Here is a 16513-nt window from a genome sequence, read left to right on the forward strand (position 1 = left end):
AACTCCCTGAAGGGAGGCTGTAGCCAGGTGAGGTTGGGCTCTTCTCACAGACAACCAGCAACAGAACAAGGGGACATAGTCTCAAGTTGTGCCAGGGAAGGTCTGGGCTGGATGTTAGGAGGAAGTTCCTGGCAGAGAGAGTGATTGGCATTGGAATGGGCTGCCCAGGGAGGTGGTGGAGTCGCTGTGCCTGGAGGTGTTGAAGCAAAGCCTGGCTGAGGCACTTAGTGCCATGGTCTGGTTGATTGGCCAGGGCTGGGTGCTAGGTTGGAATGGATGCTCCAGGAGGTCTCTTCCAACCTGCTTGATTCTATGATTCTATGACTCCACCACCTCCTTGGGCAGCCCATTCAAGACTGCTCATTCCCCACATCCTTTCTCAATCCATCTCTCCTTCCCTTCTTCCTCTAGTTCTACACACCCAGATCTAATCTTTCCAAGCCCTTCCATGCACTGTTTCTGTATTTTCTCTCGTGTTGAGAAGAACTCTTACAAACCACCAACTCCTTCCTGCCCTCTGTGCCTATGCAAACAGAACACAATACCAAATCATGTTAATAAATTATAGGACTTGTAAAAAACACAGCTCTGTTTGCCAGCCTACAACAGTTTGCCACAAAGCCATTTCCACCAATTGTAGACAACATAATTACACACACACATACAGACACCTCCACTCAGGCTCTCATTTGGCTGCCAGCCTGCTAAATGCCTGCATTCTAGGAGCAAACATTAGAAAGGCAACACTTTTAACTCATTACCTGAACATTAAAAGGCATAATTATATTTTGGATAGCACTTTATTGTATTCAGCAGCTCGTGGAAGTATTTGCTCAAATAACAGGCTATAAAAGCTCTAAACTTAAAAATGGGCTCCTCAATTCAAGAGAGATGTTGAGGTGCTGGAAGGTGTCCAGAGAAGGGCAAGGAAGCTGGTGAGGGGCCTGGAGCACAGCCCTGTGAGGAGAGGCTGAGGGAGCTGGGGGTGTGCAGCCTGCAGCAGAGGAGGCTCAGGGGTGACCTTATGAACCTGAAGGGAGGCTGTAGCCAGGTGGGGTGTGCAGCCTGGAGGAGGGGGTTGGTCTCTTCACCCAGACACCCAGGACAGAAAAATAGGAGACAGTCTCAAACTGTGCCTGGGCTGGATGTTCAGTCAGGAGGGCCATGGTCTAGTTGACTGGACAGGGCTGGGTGCTAGGTTGGACTGGATGATCTCGGAGGGCTCTTCCAATCTGGTTGATTCTGTGATTCTATGGAGAAGAGGAGGCTGTGAGGTGAACTTCTTGTGGTCTTTCAGTAAAGCTGAAAAAGCTGGAGAGGGACTTTTTAGGCCATCAGGGAGTGAGAGGATTGGGGGGAATGGAGCAAAGCTGGAGTTGGGGAGATTGAGACTGGATGTTAGGAGGAAGTTGGTGGCAGAGAGTGATTGGCATTGGAATGGGCTGCCCAGGGAGGTGGTGGAGTTGCCATCCCTGGAGATGTTGAAGCAAAGCCTGGATGAGGCACTTAGTGCTATGGTCTGGTTGGTTGGCCAGGGCTGGGTGCTAGGTTGGGCTGGCTGAGCTTGGGAGGTCTCTTCCAACCTGCTTGATTCTATGATTCTATCTGTAAAAATTATAGTTCCCCAATCCAAGTCCACATCAACCCAACCTCTATTGTAGAGTAAAACCTACTGTACTGCTCAAAATTTTCATTGACCTGGATGAGGGAACAAAGTGCACTGTCAGCAAGTCTCACTGACAACATGAACCTGGGAGGAGTGGCTGACCCCCCCAGAAAGATCAGCTGCTATTGACCATGTTCTGGACAGGCTGGAGAGTTGGGCTGGAAAAAACTTAGTAAAGTAGGGCCATGAGGATGCTCAGAGGGCTGCAGCAGCTCTGCTGTGAGCACAGACTGAGAGAGTTGCACAGCCCCAACTCTTTCAGTCTGTCCTCACAGCTGCACAGCCCCAACTCTTTCAGTCTGTCCTCACAGTTGCACAGCCCCAACTCTTTCAGTCTGTCCTCACAGCTGCACAGCCTCAACTCTTTCAGTCTGTCCTCACAGCAGAGCTACTCCAGCCCTCTGAGCATCCATCTTTTGAGGTCCCTTCCAATCCCCTAAGACTCTAACTCTGTGGTTACTGACAGTGTCATCTTCTCTAAGCACAGAACTCGTCTGGCATGTGCTTGAGGTTGTCTACAGGAAGGGGAGAGGCAATGCTCACACCAGTGATATATTTGGTCAGTAAAATCACTTTATTCTCTCTTTTTTTAATGGCTTTTATTAATTTTTTAATAGAAGGGCTTATACAATTGAGTATAAAGATATTTGAAGAACATGGAAATGAACTGAAATGAAGAAGGTGTCCAGAGGGAATTCTTTTTATTGAGGAAGAGTTTACATATTGAAGTACTCACCTACTGTTTGCTGCCTTCTGTTAACAGGCATAATAATGAAAGTATTGCACTGAGCAGATGCATGGGGAATACAGCTAGTAAAGCCAGAAATGATAGTAAATACATTTCATACAACCTGGAAAAGAACTCAAACAATCATACAACAAGTTCTGAAGCACTTCTGTGATCTGCACTCTTAAGATGATGTTCACTGTGTTTACAAATTGACATTGGTTTTTTTTTTGTCTTCTTCTGTAGAAAGGTTTTTGTATTGGTTAATAAAACCACAGCCTGAAAAGTGTTGGCTTTCAGTTACAGAGGTAACAGAGAGGTATCATCTGAATTTACATCAGAGCTTTTGATCAATAATGGCAGCAGTACAAGCATGTGACTCCTCCAGTGCCCAAAAACTCTTTGTGGCTTTGCCATGGCCTAAAACCAGAGCTATGCAACTCAACAAAGCAGCCCACCTCCTGAAAACCACCTTCGAGACAAGTCTGGCATCCCTTCTCCTGTTATCTGACATAATGCTCTGCTATGTACAAAATGAAGCAGAAGAACCTCAGCTAAGCAACACAAGTTCCACACACACCTGTCCAATATTGACTACACCTGGGAATTAACTAAAGAGGAACAGAATTAATTGGATCTGACCCACCCATAAAGGAGATCTATAGAAATGCTGCCCTGAAATAGGAGAAAGGTTTCCATAACATAGGCTGAGCCTACAGTAGAAAGAGAGTCACAGATGTTTTGTTTAAGGATTATGTAAACCAGATTGAAGACTCAAACCACTGCACTTCCACCCTGTTTTCCACAAGGGCTCACTGTGCAGAAAGGTCTATTTACAACAGTTTTCAGCTGCTTGTGGAAAAGCTACCCCAGATGTTTCAAACGTGGCTGTTGCTTCAACTGACTATATGCACACCGTGGATCTACCTCAGCCTGAACAAATGCTGGAGCAGAATGGAGACAGAAAGAGCCTTTCTCCAATACTAACAGCAGTGAAAGTGAAGCTTTCAGTATTTTATACTGCTCAGGCACTGAGGCTCAATCATCAACACAGGAATTTTCAGCTCCAGGTTCTGTCTAGATTTGCTGCCCATTCCTCCCAGGTGAAAAACCTGGGCTGCATTTTATCCTTTCCCTTCATCAGAATTTGAATTTATTTAGATACAAAACAAGAGACAGGAGAAAATTCTCTTGTATTAACCCAACAATAGGCACCTTCACGTTGGAGTAAGAATGCCTTAGGCAAGACAGCTGGATTTACTTTAGAAGCACATACAAAATTCAGTGTGCCGGCATCAAACAGACCAGAATGTCAGATCAGACAATGCCAATAGGTTCTGGTGGGCTCCTGACTGTTTAGGTACAAAAGATACTCCCCAAAAATCAAAGAACTCAAAAAAAGCACCCCCTCCCCCCCCCAAAATAAACCACCTTTTCACTAATTTAGTTCTCTTTAGTATGCTACACAATGAATAAATTACTTTTGGGATGGGGTTGCTTTTACTTCTACATCTCAAAGAAATTCCAAGCTAATTAATTAGAGCAAGAAATTACATTGAGCAGGATAAGGTTTTAAATGAAAGAAATGACTTAGAAACACCAATCAAAGATAATTTGATTATGATTAGCTGTGCTGAAGTCTAAGTCATTAAAACTGATGAAGGATGTTTTTACACTGGTCTATTCTATGTAATCCATTACCTACGCTATGCTCTGTAGTTCAAGTCTAACAAATGGTATCTGATAATTCAATAGTGAAGGCTAAAATACTTCCAGTGCACCACTTGCTTCCCTCCACCAAAATGTTTCCAGTAGAAAAACAAACCAACAGTAGGAAGCAGATTCTTCCAGTGGGAGAGCTTTAGCTGACATGAAAGATCATTCAGATTTTTACCTGCTCACCTGCCATAGAATCATGTTTCAATATAGCAGCTGCTGCTTTATCCTGAAGAGTCATTAACTCCACAAAAGTAATAACCCATGGTTTGGTAAATCATTCCCCTGTGCTTTCTAACAACTGAGGCCTGGCCCAGAGGTACCAGCATTGCTTTGCCTGCCCTCAGCTGAAGTGACGAGCGAGACGAGCAGACCTATAATCAACCCGCAGCTGAACAAAGGAGTGAAGGATGTTCTTGTCCAGATTAGCAAGCTGCTCTCCTGAGCAAACCTGCTTTAAATTATCCGGGGCTACCACCAGGAGATTGCAAAGGGCATGCAAGGTATCAAAGAGTTGTAACACCAGGGCAATCTGTGGTTGAGAGAAGAGAAAGAAAAAGATGCAGAGGTTACAAAGCAGAGTTGCTGCCAGTCTTACAACGCAATGTCCATCTAGGTCATCAAAATGCTTCCTCTCCTGACACAGGATTAGAATCACAGAATCATAGAATCAACCAGGTTGGAAGAGACCTCCAAGCTCATCCAGTCCAACCTAGCACCCAGCCCTAGCCAGTCACATACATCATCCTCTCCTCGTGTGCACAAAGGTATCTAGACATGTATCTTGAGTGCTCTGTGCAGTTCTGGGCTCCTCAATTCAAGAGAGATGCTAAGATACTGGAAGGTGTCCAGAGAAGGGCAGCAAAACTGCAACAGAAGCCCTATGAGGAGAGGCTGAGGGAGCTGGGGGTGTGCAGCCTGCAGAAGAAGAGGCTCAGGGCAGAGCTCATTGCTGGCTACAGCTCCCTGAAGGGAGGCTGTAGCCAGGTGGGGTTGATCTCTTCTGCTAGGCAAGCAGCAACAGAAGAAGGGGACACAGACCCTCTGTGCCAGGGGAGGTCTAGGCTGGATGTCAGGAGGAAGTTCTTCCCAGAGAGAGTGATTGGCAGTGGAATGGGCTGCCCAGGGAGGTGTTGAAGCCAAGCCTGGCTGAGGCACTTAGTGCCATGGTCTGGTTGCTTGGCCAGGGCTGGGTGCTAGATTGGACTGGATGAGCTTGGAGGTCTCTTCCAGCCTGGTTGATTCTATGATTCTATGATTCCCTTCAGGTACTGGAAGGCAGCAACAAGGTCCTGCCAGAGCCTTCTCTTCTCCAGGCTGAACAGCCTCAGGTCCCTCAGCCTAATCTCACAGCAAAGGTGTTTCAGACCTTAGATCATCTTTATGGTCCTTCTCTGGACTTGCTCCAACAGTTTTGTGTCCTCCTTATGATTGGGACACCAGAACTGGGCTCAGTATTGAGGCTGGGGTCTCATGAGAGCAAAGGGGAATAATAACTCTACTAAAGCTGCAAACAACCCTTCCTCAACAGACACACAGGCAGCAAGCAACACAGTATCATAGGATCAGTGAGGACTGGAAGGGACCTCAAGTATCATTCAGTTCCAACCTCCCTGCCATGTCCAGGGACACCCTACCCTACAGCAGGCTGCCCACAGCCTCAGCCAGCCTGACCTTAAACACCTCCAGCCATGGGGCCTCAACCACCTCCCTGGGCAACCCAGTCCAGCCTCTCAACACTCTCATGCAGAAGAACTTCCTCCTCACATCCAGACTGAACCTACCCACCTCCAGCTTTGCTCCATTCCCCCCAGTCCTGTCACTCCCTCACAGCCAAAAAAGTCCCTCCCCAGCTTTTGGTAGCCCCATTCAGATGCTGGAAGGCCACTAGAAGGTCACCTGGGAGCCTCCTCTTCTGCAGACTGCACAGCCCCAACTCTTTCAGTCTTCCCTCAGGAAACTGCTCTTTAGGGCATGCTAAAAGAACTACTAGCTTAGAACCAGAAAACACATAACATCAGTATAGGAAAAGGTAGTGTTCAAACAGAAACAGAACTCCTTTTAGGAAAAAAAAGACCATCTCATTAAAAAGAGAGTCCTGCTACTAATTTTGACATCAACAACCTGTAGATGCTTACCTTAAAGTCTTTGGCACACTTCCTGTATTCAGCCACATCACAGACAGCTAAGACCATCTGATTAAAATCAGAGCCTTGCCACTAATTTTGTCATCAACAACCTGTGGATGCTTACCTTAAAGTCTTTGGCACACTTCCTGTATTCAGCCACATCACAGATAGCCAACATGCCTCCCATGCAGCTGTAGGAGTACTGCTGTAGGTGTTCATAGATCAGTCGATGGAAACGAACTCCAAACTCCATCAAAACTGTGTCCACGTTTTTACCATCCATAGAATTTCTAATCTTTTCCACTTGCTTTCTAACGTAGGCACAGACTTTAACACAAGCCTAAATGAAACAAAAAAAGAGGAAAAAGGGGAAATCATTATGCTAGTTTCTAGAAATCTGTTATTCCCAAAGTGGATTCATCACAAGCAGAGTATCACAGAATCATAGAATCATGGAATCAAGCAGGTTGGAAGAGACCTCTAAGATCATACACTCTAATCTAGCACTCAGCCCTACCCAGTCAACCAGACCATGGCACTCAGTGCCTCAGCCAGGCTTTGCTTCAACACCTCCAGCCACAGAGACTCCACCACCTCCCTGGGCAGCCCATTCCAATGCCAATCACTCTCTCTGACAACAACTTCCTAACAACATCCAGCCTAGACCTCCCCTGGCACAGCTTGAGACTGTGTCCCCTTGTTCTGTTGCTGCTTGCCTGGCAGCAGAGCCCAACCCCACCTGGCTACAGCCTCCCTGCAGGCAGCTGCAGACAGCAATGAGCTCTGCCCTGAGCCTCCTCTTCTGCAGGCTGCACACCCCCAGCTCCCTCAGCCTCTCCTCACAGGGCTCTGCTCCAGGCCCCTCACCAGCTTCATCGCCCTTCTCTGGACATCCTCCAGCACCTCAACATCTCTCTTGAATTGAGAGATTCAAGAGTTGAGGAGCCCAGAACTGGACACAGCACTCAAGGTGTGGCCTGACCAGTGCTGAGTACAGGGGCAGAAGAACCTCCCTTGTCCTGCTGCCCACACTGCTCCTGAGCCAGCCCAGGATGCCATTGGCTCTGCTGCCCACCTGCACAAACTTCTGCCTCAGCTTCAGCTCCTCTCTCCCAGCACCCCCAGCTCCCTCTCTGCCTGGCTGCTCTCAGCCACTCTGGCCCCAGCCCCAAGTGCTGCTTGGGGTTGTTGTGGCCAAAGTGCAGAACCCTGCCCTTGGCCTTGTTCAATCTCATCCCATTGGCCTCTGCCCACCCATCCAGCCTGGACAGGTCCCTCTGCAGGGCTCTCCTACCCTCCAACAGCTCCACAGCTGCTCCTAGCTTGGTGTCATCTGCAAACTTACTGATGCTGGACTCAATCCCCTGGTCCAGATCATCAATAAAGCTATTGAACAGGACTGGGCCCAGCACTGATCCTTGGGGGACACCTCAAGTGACTTGAAGCTACACTGATGAGCTGGCACTTTGTTTACTTACATTAGTATATTGAATCAAAACATTGTTTTCATCTTCTGGTTTAAAATCTGTCTTCTTCTGTTCTGCAGCCAAGATGTGCTTCATCTGTCCAATCATGCAGTTCAGTGTCCTTCAAAATGACAAATACAGATTGAGTTTGGAAGGGAACACTTTAATTTCCTTGGTTCTTTTATTTATACATAGTATCATGACTACATAAAACAAATAAACAGCATAAAGCAATGTGAAATAAAAATCTCACTACCTAACATTTGAGTAATCTACAGAAGATTCAATAAATGTTTGGATTTAGTGTAAGAAGCAAGTGGTGCTAGGACAGACACACAAATGCACTCCTCCTGAAGCTGCAGTGCACTTCTATAGGGAAAATTTGTTTGATTTTAGGTAAACAGGTAGAAAAAGGAGAGTCAGTTAAAAAAAACAAAGAGACAACAACCCAAAAACACTTCTCTCCACGTTTAGGGTCTTGGAGCACAGCACACAGCATGTTGGGCAGCTTCTTTTACAGGGGACACTAATTCATAGAATCAGCCAGGCTGGAAGAGACCTCCAAGAGCATCTAGGCCAACCTAGCACCCAGCCCTGCCCAAGCAACCAGACCATGGCACTAAGTGCCCCAGCCAGGCTTGGCTTCAACACCTCCAAGGATGAAGACTCCACCACCTCCCTGGGCAGCCCATTCCAATGCCAATCACTCTCTCTGACAACAACTTCCTCCTCACAGCCAGCCTAGACCTCCCCTGGCACCACTTGATACTGTGTCCCCTTCTTCTGTTGCTGCTTGCCTGGCAGCAGAGCCCAACCCCACCTGGCTACAGCATCCCTGCAGGCAGCTGCAGACAGCAATGAGCTCTGCCCTGAGCCTCCTCTGCTGCAGGCTGCACACCCCCAGCTCCCTCAGCCTCTCCTCACAGGGCTCTGCTCCAGGCCCCTCACCAGCCTTGCTGCCCTTCTCCAAACACCTTCCAGCACCTCAACATCTCTCTTGGATTGAGGAGCCCAGAACTGGACACAGCACTCAAGGGGTGGCCTGAGCAGTGCTGAACACAGGGGCAGAAGAACCTCCCTTGTCCTGCTGGTCACACTGCTCCTGAGCCAGCCCAGGATGCCATTGGCTCTCTTGGCCACCTGGGCACTTTGCTGGCTCATGTTAGCTACTATCTACCAGCACCCCCAGGTCCCTTTCTTCCTGGCTGAGTTCAACCAAAGGTCAAACAGCACAGCAGAAAAGAAGCTGCACACCTCTCTTTGTGCCTACCTTTGCCAGGAATCTCCCTCATCTTTTTTCCCCTTCCCTTTTCTTCCTGCTCATCACTCCCTTCCCAACCTCCTCAATGAAAACATTCAAAGCCATTGCAAGCCTTGAAAGATTGGAACTGAGATGAAAGGAAGAATACACACACACACACACACACAAAGAGGGAATAAACTCTTCTCTATGCAGAACCTGGACCTGAATTTCAGGTGTAGTGCATTCAGCAATTCACATAGCAATAGAAAAGTAAAGAAATGACAACTTGAATTCTCCTCAATGTTAATTTTCAACAAATATTCCCAAAAGGCTGTTTGGCCAGAGCTCTGAAAGCACTGCTGCTGAACTGATTCTGTTTGGCAGAACCATAGAATCAGTCAGGGTTGGAAGGGACCACAAGGAGCAGCCAATTCCACCCCCCCTGCCATGGCCAGGGACACCCTATCCTACAGCAGGCTGCACACAGCCTCAGCCAGCCTGGCCTCAAACACCTCCAGCCATGGGGCCTCAACCACCTCCCTGGGCAACCCAGTCCAGCCTCTCACCACTCTCATGATGAACAACTTCCCCTCCTCACCTCCACTCTGAACCTACCCATCTCCAGCTTCACCCTATTCCCCCCAGTCCTGTCACTCCCTGATAGCCTAAAAAGTTCCTCACCAGCTTTTTTGTAGGCCCCCTTGAGATACTGGAAGGCCACAAGAATCACAGAATCACAGAATCAGCCCGGCTGGAAGAGAGCTTCAAGCTCATCCAGCCCAACCTAGCACCCAGCCCTATCCAATCAACCAGACCATGGCACTAAGTGCCTCATCCAGGCTTTGTTTCAACACCTCCAGGCATGGCGACTCCAGCACCTGCCTGGACAGGCTGGAAGGCCACAAGAAGGTCACCTGGGAGCCTCCTCTGCTCCAGACTGCACAGCCCCAACTCTTTCAGTCTGTCCTCATAGCAGAGCTGCTCCAGCCCTCTGAGCATCCTCGTGGTCTTAAGATCTAAGCTTACAGTCTCAATGGTTCACATCTTTAAAGTGTTGTGTTCAAAGCTCTAAGGACACTGTGCAGTAGAAGCAGCTGAGAATCCTGATTGCCAGGTTCCTATCCCCTATCTCCACCTTTCCTTGTGTACTTACAGAAAACATAGATCAAATCTCTTTCTCCTCCTTGTGTCTCCACAAAAAATGGCCACCAGGACACACCTGTTCTGCCTATTCTGTTCCCATCTCCCTCCAGTATGGCAGTATCCTTGCAAAACCTCATAAGTAACTTCCAGAGCAGCCCTCATTCCTCACAGGGTAGCTTATTTCTGCTACTGCAGAAAGAAAACAGGCACAGAAAGTTTAGATGATATGTTCTAGGTTGACTAATACCACTTGGCAGCATCTGAACACTACATTCTTCCCAGGCCAAAACAGGACATTGTGCAACAGCTCCAATCCTGGTATCAAGAAAGTCAGACAGGAGTGGGGGGAATGGAGCAGAGCTGGAGGTGGGGAGACTCAGGCTGGCTGTGAGGAGGAAGTTGCTGAGCATGAGAGTGGTGAGAGGCTGGACTGGGTTGCCCAGGGAGGTGGTTGAGGCCCCATGGCTGGAGGTGTTTGAGGCCAGGCTGGCTGAGGCTGTGTGCAGCCTGCTCTAGGGTAGGGTGTCCCTGGGCATGGCAGGGGGTTGGAACTTGATCCTTGTGGACCCTTCAAACCCTGACTGATTCTATGAGGTTGTTATTTTCCTCTGTTGCAAAACAGCTCTGATTTTAATTTGCAGCTTTTACAGCTATCCTCACATTTTTATCTGGAGAAAGGAGTTTTTAAAAGATTAAATGAGTCACTTGCAACCTCAAAGCAACTCAAATGTCAGAGTGAAAATTATTGCAGGTCTACAGGCTTCTATGGCTAGGTTTAATCCATAGCACTGCACAGACTCAAGCAAATCATCTAACCTAGTTTTGTCAAACTTTGCTCCTGCTGGAAATCCTGCAAGTATTAACCTATTTCAATCATCATGCCTCTCTCCATTAAAGAATTATAGAAACATAGAATCAACCAGGCTGGAAGAGACCTCCAAGAGCATCCAGTCCAACCTAGCACTCAGCCCTATCCAGTCAACCAGTCCAAAGCAGCAGTTGCCTCATCCAGGCTTTGCTTGAACACCTCCAGGGACAGAGACTCCACCACCTCCCTGGGCAGCCCATTCCAATGCCAATCACTCTCTCTGACAACAACTTCCTAACAACATCCAGCCTAGACCTCCCCTGCCACAGCTTGAGACTGTGTCCCCTTGTTCTGTTGCTGCTTGCCTGGCAGCAGAGCCCAACCCCACCTGGCTACAGCTTCCCTGCAGGGAGCTGCAGACAGCAATGAGCTCTGCCCTGAGCCTCCTCTGCTGCAGGCTGCACATCCCCAGCTCCCTCAGCCTCTCCTCACAGGGCTGTGCTCCAGGCCACTCACCAGCTTAGTTGCCCTTCTCTGGACACCTTCCAGTATCTCAACATCTCTCTTGAATTGAGGAGCCCAGAACTGGACACAGCACTCAAGGGGTGGCCTGAGCAGTGCTGAGCACAGGGGCAGAGGAACCTCCCTTGTCCTGCTGGCCACAGTGTTCATGAGCCAGCCCAGGATGCCATTGGCTCTGCTGCCCACCTGGGCACTGCTGCCTCATCTTCAGCTACCCTCTACCAGCACCCCCAGGGCCCTCTCTGCCTGCCTGCTCTCAGCCACTCTGTCCCCAGCCCCAAGTGCTGCTTGGGGTTGTTGTGGCCAAAGTGTAGAACCCTGCACTTGGCCTTGTTCAATCTCATCCCATTGGTCTCTGCCCACCCATCCAGCCTGGCCAGGTCCCTCTGCAGGGCTCTCCTACCCTCCAACAGCTCCACACCTGCTCCTAGCTTGGTGTCATCTGCAAACTTACTGATGCTGGACTCAATTTCCCTCATCCAGATAATTGATAAAGATATTGGACAGGAGATGGAAAAAAGTAGTTTGAAACAATAAGGTAAAGCTGAATTACTGCACTCCTTCAACATAACCAAAACCCTTTAACATCCTTCCACAAATATTTATGGGTCAGAAATCTGAAATGGTAGCTATGAGCTTGTAAGCAAAGACAATCTAAATTTCCTATGCACAACTATGCATATTTAGGGATTTCTGAAGGTAAAAAGGAGAAAAACAGTTTTGTTCAAAAGTAATTCATCCTTAGAGGGAAAGGTAAAGGTACATCACACAAAGAATTAATGATTAACAGAAAGCATAAATCTCTACTTGCCTATCAATGCCCATATCCAGCTTCACTTCCATTTGTTCTATGATATCCTTTTTCTTCTGAAGGCATTCAGATAATTTAGGAGAAGAACTGCAACAACATAAAGTGTTGGATGTGTGACAAAACATTACAGCACTTAAAACAAAACTGCCTGTTGGCTCCATTCCTTGCAACAAGATTTTGTTAAGCTTCCCCATTCCATCAGAAAAGACTAATTTAGATGGAGGTAGCTGCCTTCAGAGCAACAAACCAACACTTGACGAGATCTGTTGGGTGCTGATGGGCAGCGCTGTAGCAAACCTCAGGCAGTGTTGCATCTACTGAGCTGGGCCTCACCACTGCCACCAGCCCCTGGCAGGTGAGCAAGAAAACCTACATTTTCAATGTGCTCTACCTTAAGTGTATCTGACTAATGGCTCCAAGCACCATGCAGCTTTCCTGTCGTTCATGTGTGGCTCTCAATGTACAACCAGCTGCTCCTTTTGTACCTCCAGGAGTCTCAGCAGCCCTGACATCACTAACTTACCCCAAAGAGCAGCCACAGATCCCCTCTAGTACTGGCCTGTAATACAGCAATGAGGTTCCCTTCATAGAATCAAGCAGGTTGGAAGAGATCTCCAAGAGCATCCAGCCCAACCTAGCACCCAGCCCTAGCCAAGCAACCAGACCATGGCACTAAGTGCCTCAGCCAGGCTTGGCTTCAACACCTCCAGGGACAGCAACTCCACCACCTCCCTGGGCAGCCCATTCCAATGCCAATCACTCTCTCTGACAACAACTTCCTAACAACATCCAGCCTAGACCTCCCCTGCCACAACTCCAGACTGTGTCCCCTTGTTCTCTTGCTGCTTGCCTGGCAGAAGAGCCCAACCCCACCTGGCTACAGCCTCCTTTCAGGGACCTGAAGGCCGCAATGAGCTCTGCCCTGAGCCTCCTCTGCTGCAGGCTGCACACCCCCAGCTCCCTCAGCCTCTCCTCACAGGGTTTGTGTTCCAGGTCCCTCCCCAGCCTTGCTGCCCTTCTCTGGACACCTTCCAGCACCTCAACATCTCTCTGCAATTGATGAGCCCAGAACTGGACACAGTACTCAAAGTGTGGCCTGAGCAGTGCTGAGCACAGGGGCAGAGGAACCTCCCTTGTCCTGCTGGCCACACGGTTCCTGATCCAGGCCAGGATGCCATTCTCAATGCTTTTTGAGCTCCCTTACTCCCATTAGCTCTCTAAGGAAGTGATTTAACTTCCCTTCCCCTCACATTATGCCATTATCTTCCCACATCAAGCTGAACCACCCCAAAAAACTAAGTCCTCCTAAGAGAGATGACAAATGGGAAAAAAATAATTGCTTTCTTCTCTACAAATGACCATTTTGCAAGAAAACATCAATCTAAACAAAAGGTACCTGATTAATGGCATCAGATGATCATTGAACTGCTTGTCAAACAAATGGAAAATGGTATTGGCCTGGTGGACAACATCCAAGAAATAAAGATTTGCGTTCTTTGAATCAGAAGAGGGAATGCCTAAAGCAAAGGAAGTCTCATTAGGTCTGTAATCATAGAATCATAGAATCAACCAGGTTGGGAGAGACCTCCAAGATCATCCAGTCCAACCTAGCACCCAGCCCTAGCCAGTCAACCAGACCATGGCACTAAGTGCCTCAGCCAGGCTTTTCTTGAAGACCCCCAGGGACGGTGCCTCCACCACCTCCCTGGGCAGCCCATTCCAATGCCAATCACTCTCTCTGTGAAGAACTTCTTCCTAATATCCAGCCTATACCTATCCTGGCACAACTTGAGACTGTGTCCCCTTGTTCTATTGCTGGTTGCCTGGCAGAAGAGGCCACCCCCCATCTGGCTACAATGCCCCTTCAGGTAGTTGTAGACAGTAATGATGTGCTGCTGTTATAATTAGCATGATGATTTTTTTTCATATGCAGAATTTTTCCATGAGTGTTTCAATCACCAGCTTAGAGTTTCAAAAATACACCCTGGTGCCACAGAGAGAATACTTCTCGCAGCTATCTCAGCTAACAAGCACTGAAATATCTCGCTTGTAATGGTTCTAAAACTGAAATGGAGCAGCCAATTGAAACATTGCTTCAGAAGGAGAGTTTTGCTCTTTCATGTAGGAAAGACAGGTTCTCACTGTCAGGATTAACTTAATAGAGGCAGTTTTCTCTTTCACTGTTGCTCTTGAAATGGCACAGGTACACAAACAGGACACGGAATGCTCATAAAGTGGAAGACGCTAAGCCTCAGTACTAAAATATCCTCCTGGTATGGCACAGAGAACAATTAAAAGAGGCAAGCAGTGCTGATGTCCCACTTTCTGTGATACCAGTGGTTCTGAAGACCATTTCCACCTGCACATCAAATGTTCTGAAGCTCATTTCCAGCTGCACATTAAATGTTCTGAAGCTCATTTCCAGCTGCACATCAAATCCTCACACGGAGGTTACGCTTTAGATGCTCAGTGCCGACTCCCAAACACACAAACCAAATTTCATGTAGCCATCACATTCTGAACGAGGTCAATCAATAAGAGCAGAGCAAGGATCTGCAAAGATCATCTGCACAAAAAGGCCAATGAGATGAAATGCTCAGAAGATATTATACTCACCAGCAAGGCCTGTTTCTAATGCATAATCGATGTGTTCAGTACATAAGAACTCGACCAGCATAGAGAAAATTCTGAAAGCATTCTTGGGTAAGTCAGATGGATCAGAGAGCTTTGAAGGAAAAGGAAAAATCATTTATCCTAAAGGTCACTTCTACATACATTTGAAAGTTTATCCAATATTGTGTAAGGGATAAGCTTAAAATGCAACAAATATTCCAGAATAATTGGAATTTTTTGTTCTAAAGGAAAAGTAACTGCACAGAGAACTACGCAGCAACAGACTTTAGTAGCAGTATTTGACATCAGCAGGTAAACTGAAGCTGGCATGCCACAGGATGCTATCAAAAGCAAACAGTTTCCAATAGGAATAATAAAGGTAGATATTATTTAGTAGCCCTTAAGCCAGAATTGTCCCAGTGTAATGTCAGGAATGACCTAAACTGTGTACCACTGGATGCTGGGAAAAGACACGCAGAAGAAGTAACTGTCATGGAAGAGAATCATAGAAACAAAGAATCAGTCAGGGTTGGAAGAGACCACAAGGATCATCTAGCTCCAACCCCCTGCCATGGACAGGGATACCCTACCCTAGATCAGGCAGGCCAGAGCCTCAAGGACACCCCTAAAACCATCCAGTCCAACCTAGCACCCAGCCCTGGCCAGTCAACCAGACTATGGCACTAAGTGTCTCAGCCAGGCTTGGCTTCAACACCTCCAGGGATGGTGACTCCACCACCTCCCTGGGCAGCCCATTCCAATGCCAATCACTCTCTCTGACAACAACTTCCTAACAACATCCAGCCTAGACCTCCCCTGCCACAACTCCAGACTGTGTCCCCTTGTTATCTTGCTGGTTGTCTGGGAGAAGAGCCCAACCCCACCTGGATACAGCCTCCCTTCAGGGAGCTGTAGACAGCAATGAGCTCTGCCCTGAGCCTCCTCTGCTGCAGGCTGCACACCCCCAGCTCCCTCAGCCTCTTCTCACAGGGCTCTGCTCCAGGCTCTTCACCAGCTTCATTGCCCTTCTCTGAACACCTTCCAGCACCTCAACATCTCTTTTGAATTGAGGGGCCCAGAACTGGACACAGGACTGTCTTCATAGCATGCCTTTTTTTCCCCCTTTTGCCAAGCTTCTGCTGCTGCCCCTAGCCAGAGACAGGACACTGGGTAAGACAGACCTCCAGTCTCACTCAGTGCAGCTGTTCTTTGAAGACTGCCATAGTACCCCAATAAAAAATACTAGAGATTGAACCTCAGCTCCACTCACCACAGTTCAGCTGGAGCCAGCAGAGCATGAAAACTTTTATTAAGTGAAGTAATGCCCACACACACAGAGAGCATCTGTACCTCCATGAGCTGCAACCAATTTGGGGATTTGGGACATCAACCTGTCAGTAAATCCCTTTTCTAAAGAAAAAGGTGACAGGGCTTTTACACATAAGACACACAGCTTAGGTTTTTGAGGAATTATAGGAAGACTTCATGAGGCTAGGAAGAAGAAAAATTAACTTGAATTGCAACAGTAACCTATTTAACAAAAGTCCAAAAGGTTTCTGCCATATGAACAGAAAACCCTGAAAACCTCACAGCAAAAATCCAAGCAATCAGAGAATCAAGCAGGTTGGAAGATACCTCCAAGACCATTCAGTCCAACCTAGCACCCAGG

At 47.8% G+C, this 16513-nt stretch overlaps 1 protein-coding gene across 3 annotated transcripts in view; it reads right to left on the reverse strand.

Annotated features, from left to right (window-relative positions):
• EXOC5 (exocyst complex component 5) overlaps positions 1-16513 on the reverse strand; it is a 91589-nt gene that overhangs the window by 47166 nt on the left and 27910 nt on the right. For 2 of the 3 annotated variants that reach the window (XM_064149561.1, XM_064149485.1), the window contains 6 exons: positions 14848-14956; positions 13628-13748; positions 12232-12318; positions 7717-7825; positions 6363-6578; positions 2218-4641 (listed from right to left, as the gene is read on the reverse strand). In XM_064149561.1, coding sequence (XP_064005631.1) covers positions 4453-4641; positions 6363-6578; positions 7717-7825; positions 12232-12318; positions 13628-13748; positions 14848-14956 — 831 coding nt within the window. In that variant the 3' untranslated portion in view covers positions 2218-4452. Of the gene's footprint in view, positions 1-2217; positions 4642-6362; positions 6579-7716; positions 7826-12231; positions 12319-13627; positions 13749-14847; positions 14957-16513 lie in introns of those variants that run through there. The other variant, XM_064149645.1, reaches the window with a different exon arrangement.

The sequence above is a fragment of the Pogoniulus pusillus genome, chromosome 1, assembly GCF_015220805.1.
Source record: "Pogoniulus pusillus isolate bPogPus1 chromosome 1, bPogPus1.pri, whole genome shotgun sequence".
In the NCBI taxonomy this organism is placed as follows: Eukaryota; Metazoa; Chordata; class Aves; order Piciformes; family Lybiidae; genus Pogoniulus; species Pogoniulus pusillus.